The sequence below is a fragment of the Panicum virgatum genome, chromosome 8N (genome assembly GCF_016808335.1).
Source record: "Panicum virgatum strain AP13 chromosome 8N, P.virgatum_v5, whole genome shotgun sequence".
Lineage (NCBI taxonomy): Eukaryota > Viridiplantae > Streptophyta > Magnoliopsida > Poales > Poaceae > Panicum > Panicum virgatum.
In genome coordinates, this window is record NC_053152.1 from 33,857,613 (window position 1) to 33,869,687 (window position 12,075).

Below are 12,075 nucleotides of genomic sequence, written 5' to 3' on the forward strand. Positions count from 1 at the left end.
TACCATGTTTTGCTTATGATTTAGAGTCTAAACGCAATGGATATTTAGAGAGTATTAAGTAGCAATAATGATGTCCTCGCTCATAAGACACCACTTGCATAAACTTTGAGCGAATTCCACCGTCCACCCACTTTGCCGACTCTGGCGGGATGAACATGGTTATCACTCCTTAGAAGAGAACCTGCAAAACAACTTAACGGCAACACCATCAGTACATTTCGTACTTGCAGGACTTATCCATAATACTATACATTTGGTGGATGCGGGAAGCTAGTCAAGTTTTAACATTGATATATAAAAATGCGAGCATAGTTGTCAAGTGAATAAGCAAAAGACATGACTTCTAATATTTCTATATCAAGCACCAATACAATTGCATAAGTAAACTGATCATGTAACCATGAGCTCAATCTTCCATGAACTCCACCACGAGACTCTACATTGGAGCGAACCTCAGAGAGCATGCTCCATGACCGAGAGCGCAACTATTGCAATAGATTAATACCCTGCAGGGGTGTACAACTTTTCCCACATGACACAAGACCATAGGACATACTACCCATCGGTCCATAAGCAATGATTCATGTGTCAACTGTTCGCATATTCATCCCCAACGCTGAGACGAACGGCCGGGATGGACAGGTGCAACCGAACCGCCGAGTACACCTCATCACAAACCACGCCGAATCTGCTCAGTGAAGGGTGCGCGTATGGTATTGAGCTTACCATCCCATTATAAAGCATGTGGTTTGTACGGAGAAGTGCTCAAGAAACCGGCATCCAAAGAGACGGTCCTTAACCGACTCAAGCAAGTCTAAGCCACTTGGATTCCACTCCCAACATGGCCCTACAACACTTGCTCAAGTCTCGATCCATCATTCATACCTTGTTCATGTTTTAATGTTTCTCATCTACTCAAGTATATTTAAGCAAACACCCTATAGCTCGCTGAGTGATGGTGACCTTGCCATCTCTCGACTTCTATCGTAAGCTAAGCATGGCTAAACAATTTAATTCGAGAAGTCTAAACATGCATACTTTACCTAGTATAAGTTGTTCTAGAGCTAAAAGGGAAAACATGCCAAGTGGGTTCTACACAAATCACATAAACTAGATAGGGTTAAGCCCATGCACAAACAATACTTTATAATAGCAAATTAATATTCAAAAGTAAGGTTTGAGATGCATAGGTGCCTGCCTTGGTACTCCGCAACCGCGACACTCCGGAATGTCATCCTCTAAGAAAGTAGAAAATGCATGGATTAGAAAAGATGCCATGAATGCATATACTTATGAGATGCAATGACTTATGAGAGGTAAATGCTAACATGATTCAAGGTCATAAAACAAGCAATGAAAAGAGGAAAATTAGGGCACACAAACATTGCATAGGGCGAAGCTACAAAACAATTACTTGTACATTTGCACACACACTCTACATTGTAACATTAGGATGCCATGAAAACTAGTTGTGCTATTACTAGTCATCATATAGATTAATAATAAGTAACTCATCTCAACTTCAAGCATCAACCATGGAAGTTAGTTCATGATTTCTATCAACATAGAGTGCTAGAGTCTAGAGTATGCTCATACAAGTTGATAATATTAGTTAAGATAGTTGCTAGCTAATTTAGACAATCAAGAAATAATGAGCTACTGGAACATCACATTTTAGTTAAGGTAATATCATCATTATATAAAAGAGAAGCTAGCAAATCTTATTCTACTTAATTAAGACAAGCATCATCATTTTAAGATCATCATTATAAGTTGTTTCATGGAGATTCCTAACCATAACAACATATCACATTTATTTAATTAACAATGGGAAGTTGATAGCTCACATGAACACAATTGATTTCACTGGGCATTTTGCAAGTAAATTAATCCTAGAACAAACATATTCAAATTTGTATCCTTCTACAAACATCTAATGAAAGCTAATATTTACAACAACATATCATGACCATAAGTAATTAACAAGAGTGTTTCATGATTTTAGGAGAGCATCATAAACTAATTGACCATGCATCAAACTAGGTAGCAAGCTCTTAAGTCATAAATTAAAACTACAAGAGTATATAACAATCTCATAGGTGACATCAATTTTAGATAGAAGATAAATGTTGAGAAAAGTAAACAAAACTGGATTCACAAATTTTAGGGGCACATATGTATTTGCCAAGTGCCCTAGAAATGCACTCGGCAAAAAACACTAAGTGGAACTCGGCAAACAATAACGGCCATCAGCTGGTTTGACGGCCGGTGCGCGTAGCGGCCACGTGCGTCAAGTTGCCGATTGTCTGCCATGCGGCACTCGGCAAAAAAGAAATGTACCATGTGCCCAGACTTCGCCGAGTGCCGGGGGCTCGACACTCGGTAAAGATGTTGTTTGCCGAGTGCCCGTGGTTTGGCACTCAGCAGAGCGCCGAGCACTCGGCATATGAACTGTTTCCGGTAGTGCGAGAAACAAGTAGTATATTGCTGAACAATTAAACACAATGAATAGTTGACACATGATGATTTATAAGAATGGCTAATACATTTTTCCTATACTTTAATACTTCATCTTTTTAATTTGGAATGAAATAAACCCGCACTCAAGGGTGGTATCTCTAGAAAAATAATACTAGTGGGCCGACTGTTTCAAATACATACATGACCTTTCAAAGAAGATTCTTCTAAGTACATATGTCCTTTTGGTGTGCATCTTCCATGGAATCACTAGAAAAAATTTGTGTGTATCTTTTTCAAACGAAATACTATGCGCGTGCACGATGAAGCTAGAACGCACGGTACCACTAGCACATCTCTCTTGCCTGCAAAATTTTGGTGGCCACGCGGGAGCATTATTTGAACATGGTAGCTGCTGTGTGGTCATTTTATTCCGACGTGCAAATCCCGAGCAAAATGATGCGCGCCTTTTTGGAACTACCGCCACTCAGTGTGGAATCTGCACGGACGCCAAACGCTTCCATGACAGGTGGTCCCGCTCCCCGCCGCTGGCAGGTGGTACCCACCTTGCAGCGGCACGGTGGACAAATTCGAAAAAATATAGTATTGAGCAGCCGCGGCAGCCTCTTGGCCTTCCATGGCCGCCGCTCCATAAGTGCTCGCCCTCTCTCCTGCTTCGCCGCCTCCGCTTCCCAACCACGCACGCCGGCGTCCTCTCTCCATCTGCCACTTCGTCTTCCTCTTCTTCGTGTTCATCATCTGCCACCAGTTCGACCACCCTCATCAACAACAGGAGTGATCGAGCGGGCGTCATTCTTCGATCATTCGCCGCGCGCGGCCATGTCCTCTTCGTCGCCGGCGGCGGCGCCGTCGGCATCGCCATCACCGCTGTCGCCCCGGGAGCACGTGGAGAGTATCCGGCGGGAGCGCTACTTCATCGGGCGCGGCGAGCGGAACCCGCTGGCGGAGGACATGCACCAGGCCGTCAACTACCTCAGCCAGGAGCTCTACTCCAAGGACGTCCACTTCCTCATGGAGCTCATCCAGGTACATACAGAGTAACGTGCCTCCCTTGATCCACGCACATTACAGTAGTAGTGTTGGTTTTATACGGTTAGTTTGGGTAGTTCTTCTCTCATCATTAACTAAACTAGTACTTAAGTTTCTAAATAAAGGACTGTCTGTTTTCTTTCGGATCTATCTAGTACCTGCTATTCGATCGATTTTCAGGCTCATTTTATTGGTTTCATCATTTGCTAACAGTTGGATATCAGTAAAGGCTACCACGCTACCCACACTTTTTGTTGCGGCCTGATTTCTTTTAGTTTTACTACCTGCAGTTATCATTTAGATATATACTCCCTCCATCCGAAATTATTAGTTGTTTTAACTTTTCTTGAATCATAGATTTTATGATGCATCTACAGGATAGGAGCGTTTGGAGACTAGCTATTAACTTGCTTGGGAAAAAAGGCTATGTTGTTGTTGTTGTGTAGCAAATCCTATGTGAATCTTTTTTTAAGGGCAAATCCTATGAATCTAGACAAGTCAAAACGACTAATAATTTGGGACGGAGGGAGTAGGTTATATATATTTTGTGAAGTGTATATGGAAAAGTGTGTTCCAATTGGATGATGTTTTCCTTTGCGGTCCTCGGTTCCTTGCAAAAAAAAATGTTTTCCTTTGTGGAAAAAAAAACATGCTTCTTGTAAATTGTGATTCTCAAATCACAAAGGTTGCACCGTAAATATTTGACCACACATTTGCAAGCTACAAACTAACTGCTGTGTATGTTTATAAACCCACTACAACTATTCGAGAAAAAATTAAACCCACTACAACACCTGTATTCTATTCACCTAGCCTGTGGGGCCATGCTCCCTGTATTACCTGCTATATATGCAAATCATTAAAATTACAACACATACACGATATTTTAAATATATAAATTTTCTACAAGTTTGGACCATTCAACATTGGATCTACATGCCTTTGAGCAACTGATTGTCCCATTCAATAGTTGGTTTTCTATCTCTATAATCTCTGAAGCCTTAACATATCGATAGATCAGAGTTCAAAAAAAACATATCGATAGATGAAAATGACTCTTCCTGAACTAGAAAAAAACTAGTGACAGAGAAGGGAAGGGATAGAGATGGCCATATTCAGGTGATGGAGCTTGCCTGACCTGAATCCGCCCCACCCCCTCACCCTCGAGAGGAGACCGCCTACTGGTTCCAGGGATGAGTGGTAACCGGCAATCTTTAGGCTGGTGCAAAGAAAGCTACCACTTACAATCTTACATTATATTACCCTCCTTGTACAAGGAAAGATAGTGGATTCATCAATTTTTGTGGGCTGGTGCATTTTTATCCATGGTGGCTTGCTAGAGGTTAATTTAATACTTCATCTTTGCTAGAGGTTAATTATATTACCCTCCTTGTACAAGGAAAGATGGTGGATTCATCAATTTACTACTTCGCTCCTACAAACATAGGGGCTTGCTAGAGGTTAATTTAATTTGATCACATCATCTTATGCCACTCGCTAAGTGGTGAAAGTGCTGTTTACCCCCTTTGTGTAGGAGCGAAGTAGTAAATCGGAGACAATTATTTCCCTATTGCAGACTAGCCTTCCAGTGATTTCGATGATAATTTAATTGGCTTCATTGCAGTAGCTAACATGATGGAAGATCTATATAACCAGATGGCTGATAAATGAACAGAGTTCATTTATACTTACGTAATTCTTAAGTCTTTTCTGAATGGTCAGGAGTTGTTTACATGAAGACAATCATGCTAGACAAGAGAGGATTAAAAAAATATTTTAATTTTATTTATTTTTGGTGAACTGAACAAATGAATGTTAACTGTCAACACTTCAGCAGAAAGTAAACTTAGCTAAGCAACAAAATACTGCGAACTGGGAAAAAACAAAAAAGTAAGTACACCTTAGAGAATCAATGAAATAATTTAATTACTAGAGTCTTGAAGTATTAAAATATTACAACACGTTCAAAGACTAGTTGTTAGTAAATATTTTTTGTTTGGATTTGTAATTCACGGATCAATTGTATTGTAACAACTTTACACATGGTGCAGAATGCTGAAGATAATGATTATCCATCTGGAGCTACTCCAGCTTTGGAGTTTGTAATTACATCCAAAGACATCACCTGTAGTGGAGCTACTGCCACCCTCCTGGTGTTCAACAATGAGAATGGCTTTACTCCAGCAAACATTGAATCCATCTGCAGGATTGGGAAATCTACAAAAAGGGGTAACCGGAGCAGTGGTTATATCGGGGAGAAAGGTACATCCATGTTATTTTTGGCAGAAAATTTTAAACTTAAACCTTTCAGTTTGTTGTTTTCTCAGTCGCTCATTGTTATTGTAGAAACTTAGAAGACGTACTTTTTTTAGTTTTAAGAATGGCTCTCCAATTTATGATGCAGGTATTGGTTTCAAAAGTGTGTTTCTAGTATCCCGCAATCCTCATATATTTAGCAACGGGTATCAAATTAAATTCAGCGAAGACCCGTGTGCAGAATGTGGTATCGGGTATATTGTTCCCGAGTGGGTTGAAGAAAATCCAAGTAATTCAGACATTGCCAAAATATACGGCAGTTTGAAAAGTCTTCCAACCACAACTTTTATATTACCTCTGAAATGTGATAAAATAGATGTTGTAAAGAAGGAGCTATCAAACACACATCCTGAAGTACTGTTGTTTCTTTCAAAGATTAGGGAAATTTCTGTCAGGGAGGTTAATGATGATCTGAGCGATACTAGTCTGAGTCAAATCTCTATATCAAGTGAAGCTGATGCTTTGACGAGGAAGGATATTGGTGCAGAGTCATATACTCTTCACCTATCAGCTAATGAGGACAAGACAGATGAGCAACACTGTAGCTACTACATCTGGAAGCAACATTTCCCTGTGAAACCAGAATGCTATGTGCAGAAGAGAGAAGGGATAGATCAGTGGGTTATCATGCTAGCATTCCCGCATGGCCAGAGGTTGAGCAAGGGGGTAGGATCACCTGGTGTTTATGCATTCTTGCCAACTGAAATGGCAACAAACTTCCCTTTCATTATCCAGGCTGACTTTTTGCTGTCATCATCCCGAGAGTCCATTCTTCTTGATAGCCAGTGGAACCGAGGGATACTAGAATGTGTACCTTCCGCATTCATAAATGCTTTCCTGACACTAGTGAAATTAACAGAAAGTGCACCAGTATTTGCGCTCCCACCTGTTTTCAAGTTTTTGCCGCTTAATCACTCTTCCATAGAGCTGATGGATTCAGTCAGATTGTCCATAAGAAAGAAGCTGATTGATGTAGATATAGTCCCATGCGAGACCTGTTCTTCAGTCAAATCATTTGGTAAGCCTACAGAGGTTTACCGGCTAAACTCTGCATTCTGGAGCATCATAAACAGAGCAGTGAAGTTAGGACTGGATGTTCCAAACATTTCATCCCATGGCACTAATATTCTGAACTCCTTCTTTGACTGTGAAGCATATGATGATGTGTTGGGATTTCTCGGAATTGGTTTTGTTGATTCTGAATGGTATGGCAGGTGCATTCAAGGATCAGATCTTGTGGAATTGCTGCCTGAAGATATTTATTTTGATCTTCTCATTTTTGTTGCTCAGAACTGGAATGATAAGTTTGTTGGCACAAACATGGTGCACATACCACTTGTAAAGTGTGTTGGTGAGAGTGGTGTCATGACTTATAGGAGTGTTTATGAAGCCACAACATCAGATAAGAGGCTTTGCATGCTATCTGATGAGGAATGTGCACCACTGATAATTAACTGGAACAATGACTATTTCTCAACAGTCTCTCGAACACTATTTATACCGCTGTCTACTCAGAAAGCACTGGGTCTATTCAGTAAGAAAACAACTGTAATGGAATGGCTTGAGAAGTATGTAGCAGTGAAGACCCTGACCCTACATGAGTATGCTGTTATGGTTGTGAAAGCTTTGCCTGAGAAAAGCTTGGTTCTTGCTTTTACTCGATTCATTTATCACTTGCATTCACAGAAGTTAATGCCGGAATGGTGTGTGAAACATATATGCAACTTAATACCCCTAGTGGATAATTGTGGGCATGTTGTTGTCACAAGAAGCATAGTTCTTGTTCCATCTAAAGGGAGTAAGTGGGCTGAATTATTGGGAGAAAATCCATGGAGACCACAAAACTATGTTGAGCTTGGAGATGATTACCTCTATTCTGGAAATTCTTCTGGGGAGCATATATGTGAAGATCAGTTTCAGTCATTTATTAAGGTATATATACAAGCCACTGATATCCCGTTTCTGATTCCTCCAGATGCTAGTTTTCCTGCTGCGTCCTCGTCCTTAACGGCACAGAATGCACTTCTCCTTCTGGAATGGATTGAGAATTTAAGGTCAAGGGGTGTTGGGTTTCCTGAAAAATTTCTAAGTTGCATCATGCATGGGAATTGGCTCATGACATCTGTTGGTTACCGTTCACCAGCAGATTCATTCATGTCAAATGCAGAATGGGGTTGTCTTTTTCACGCAAAACTTGCCTTTGTTGATGTGCCAACGATTGATCAAGACTACTACAAGGGCCAAATTGTTGATTTCAAGGAAGTACTGGGAACACTAGGTGTGAAGTTTGAATTTTCTCAAGCAATGTCATACATTGGCAAGCGTTTTATGTCAATTGTAACAAGCACTCCGACAGGTGACATGGTGTTCTCACTGCTCCATTTCATCAGATTCCTTAAGAAGGAACACGTGTCATCTGATCATCTCATTAAGACCGTTAGAGGAGGAGATTGGCTCAAGACCTGCTCTGGTTATAGATCCCCTGCCGGATCTGTTCTTTTCAGTTCAGAATGGACAATACCATCTGAAATCAGCTGTTTACCTTTTATTGACATCGACTTCTATGGCCATGAAATCGGTGAATGTAAGTCAGAGCTTCAGCAACTAGGTGTTCATGTCACATTCAAAGAAAATTACCAGATCATTGTTGATAATATCAACCTTCCAACAGGTCCAGTTACTTCTGGAGCAGCTGTTCTATTATTGAAATGTATTAGATATGCTGACAAATGCAAGAAATTGGTGAGGGGCCTGAAGAAGCGCCAATGGTTGAAGACTAACGCTGGCTTTAGAGCTCCCTGGGAGACATTTCTCCTAGAACCAGAGTGGAAATCCCTTGTTAAATTTGCCGGTGTTGTTCCACTGATCGATTTGACTTTCTATGGTAATGAAATTCTGACCTATCGGGATGAACTGATGATGGTCGGTGTCGTTGGTAGTCTGGAACAGGCGAGCAAATCGATAATTTATTATCTGAAACAACTCTTGTCAACATCTTCCTTTACAAAGGAAATCAGGCTTGGTCTGCTCTCCTGCTACAAGGATCTGAATGATGAGCACAAGACATTCCCAGCCAATATTCTCAAGTTCCTGCGAACAGAGAAGTGGCTGCATACTACACAAGGTTTCAGGCCTCCAAACAAATGTGTGCTCTTTGATTCCTCGTGGGAACCAATAATGGCAGTTGCGAGCCTACCATTCATTGATGACAGTGACTCAAGCAGTGGAACAGGGAAGGAAATATATAAATATAAGAAGGAGCTCAAGGCTTTGGGTGTTACTGTAGATTTCAACCAGGGAGCAGACTTTGTCTTGTCATGCCTATCTACTGTGGAAGGACCTCAGATGCCTAATAACACCAATGAGGTTAGGCCTTATACTGGACTGCATATCAGTAGTGACTCTGGGAACACTAGTGAGAACACCAATGAGAATGTAGTAGCTTTGAAAGCTGCTGAAAGCCCACCTTTACTTTCGAGCACAACTCTTTTATCTTTGTTAAAGTTCATGCAAAGAAGTGCCAATCCACAAAGTTTTGCTTCACAAATTAGAAAGATGCAGATGAAGTCAACTCTTGGATATAGGTATGCAGATCAATGTATCTTGTATGACTCGGCATGGTCTTCATATCTCCGCAGAGAAGATGGTCCTTTCATCGATGAAGCATTCTATGGCCCTGAGATATTATCATACAGGACGGAGTTCAGACTGATTGGAGTAGTTGTTGATATTGGCTATGGATGCTCTCTGTTGGCGCAGGATTTGAAACACTTCTCTAGAATGGATACCATAACAAGGATATACAAATACTTGTCAGTTTTTAAATGGGAACCAAGAGATAAACGTGATAGCTGGATATGGATACCCAATGCAAGAAACAAGGGGCAATGGGTGCGCCCTGCAGATTGTACTATTCATGACAGGAATGGGCTGTTTAGCACTCATTTCTCAGTCTTGGACAAGTACTATGAAAAGGATTTGTTTGGATTCCTCTCCGCTGTTCTTGGAGTCAGGCACTGCCCCAGAGTGCTGGATCACTGCATTCTTTGGCGCTCGTGGGAGTGCACAAGTTTCGAGCTAACGCCTGCTAGCTGTTCATTTTTCTGGGAGTTCATTGGAAACCGTTGGAATGCGACGACAGCAAAGCTCCTTTCAGAGTCTGTCACAAGAGTTCCTGTTCTTTCTGCTGGCAAGATCATCCTTCGGGAGGTGGAAGATGTCTTTGTTCCAGATGATCTCCTCCTGAAACATTTATTTGATCAGTTCTCTTCAGAGCCAATTTTTGTTTGGTATCCAACAGGGCTGTCATTCACCTCAAGAGCTCAGATGGACACTATCTACCAGAGACTTGGTGTTCGAGCAATCTCCAAGGCCGTGACAAAAGATGAAACCCATGTTTTGAACATGAATCGCTGCCAAGTAGTAGATGCAAGAGATGCTATGGTAACACCAGGCTTGCTCATAATAATCCTTGCATTCCTTGCCAACCCTGCCCTCGAGATTGGCACTGACAAGAGGCACCAAATGGCTTCTTACCTACTCGGTTTGACGGCTATTGAGATGATCGAACCTATCAGTGTGAACTACCAAGTAAAGCTATCATTGGGAAGAACTGTGACAGTTGAAGGACGGCGGATGGTCATGTGGGAAAGAGAGAACCACAAGCTGTACATGCAGAAGTCTGAGGTGCTTCATGGAAGGACGACTTGGATGGAATTCGCCACATGCTTTGGCGAGGAAATCTCTCAAGGACTGTTATATGAGAGAGTTGATCTGATTCCATCTCTCACCGAACTTCTCAAGGTTGGATTCCTGGTTGGTTTTGAGGAGGATGAGGTAGAGTATCTGCTCAAGACCAAGAATCTGCAGCTTTATTCTGAGGATGAAGATTTCCTCCTGGGTGCATTCCCTCCTGAGAGCTAACAAGGTTAGTCTGTGCTGATCATATTAACTCAACATTATTTCTTTTGTCTGGATTGTCATCGTCACATTGTTTTTAATTACCTGTGTGAACACTCTCTGTATGCGTAGGATGATGATGATTTTTGAACTGATGTTTTTCTGTGGTGCTGACCTTCTGGAAGTGGAAGCTCTAATTCCAGGTAAGATCCCTATGGTCTATAAACTGTGTATGGTATATTGGTCTTTTGTCATTCCTTTATAGTAGTACTGTTAAATAAATTATCCTTTATGTAAATCACAGGTATCTTTATTAACTTTTACTCCCTCCATTCAGTTTTGATAGATATATTTCCATATGACACAATGACCAAGGGCACCACAAGTGTGCTTATCAATCTAATAAATGTCACAGACTTTTTTGTTGGTCCTCCAATGTTTTAACTAGGAACTCCTTGTAACTAGTGCTATTTATTGCCAATACCTATGCTAATAGTAAATATAGCTATCATTTTTGAACATTTAAGTTTTTGAAATATAGCTATCAAAAGTGAATAGAGGGAGTAACTTTTTGTAAATCACAGGTATCTTTATTATGGATCGAAGCTATATATTTAAGAAACTAGTTCCCACCAGAATCAGTATATGTATCCAATACATGAATAAACACACAGTTTTCTACAAAATATTGGTTCACTTATCAAAAACAAAAAAAATAGTATTGCATGTTTGAATATGTTCTAGCAAATTTCAACACTATGTTGGTTGTATGCACGAGCCTCAATTTACAATATTCATGCATCTCACATGGGCTGAAAGATTGCCATGCTTGAAGGATTCTAATTTTTACCTCTGGATATTCTGCCCCCTTTTGTAGGTAGGTTTCAGTTCCAGTCGTTTGCTTCTTGCAGCTTGAACAAACCCTGCCAAATAGTTCGGTGGTGTGAGTATGAGAACTAGATAGCTCGCTGTTATTTTGCATGACCTCTTGCCAAACTTTTGTCTGTACTTTGTTTTCTGTACTTTGTGTTCTGATTCGCCACTGTACACTTTTTTTTTGTACTTGACAAATGTGGTTAAATTCTGAAGTAGATACAGTTGTTTTCCTCTATTTTCTGAACTTTTTTTTTGAGAGCAATAGGTATCTTTCTTGATCAACGGCGATCATTACAGAGTTTTGACAAAATAAGTTCAGGAGGAGAATGAAACCATTCTGACACACACAACTGATCAGCTGACTTAGCCAAAGCATGAGCTAGCTCATTACAATTTCTGCTTACATGGATAAAAGAAAAGACAACAGAGGAAACTCTCATAAGTTGTTTAATATCTTCAACGATAATCCCTGTATGT

At 40.7% G+C, this 12,075-nt stretch overlaps 1 protein-coding gene across 3 annotated transcripts; it reads left to right on the plus strand.

Moving 5' to 3' along the window:
* Positions 1–3,089: 3,089 nt before the first annotated feature.
* LOC120685311 lies at positions 3,090–11,842 on the plus strand. Of its 3 annotated transcripts, none has more exons than XM_039967149.1 (5): positions 3,090–3,504; positions 5,559–5,769; positions 5,912–10,750; positions 10,855–10,925; positions 11,604–11,842. In XM_039967149.1, exons 1-3 carry the CDS (start codon positions 3,298–3,300, stop codon positions 10,744–10,746), a joined length of 5,253 nt encoding a protein of 1,750 aa, XP_039823083.1. In that variant the 5' UTR covers positions 3,090–3,297; the 3' UTR covers positions 10,747–10,750; positions 10,855–10,925; positions 11,604–11,842. The 3 variants fall into 3 exon arrangements, with proteins under 3 accessions (XP_039823083.1, XP_039823082.1, XP_039823081.1); XM_039967148.1 differs by having other exon boundaries at positions 11,307–11,833; XM_039967147.1 differs by having other exon boundaries at positions 11,600–11,833.
* Positions 11,843–12,075: the final 233 nt, after the last annotated feature.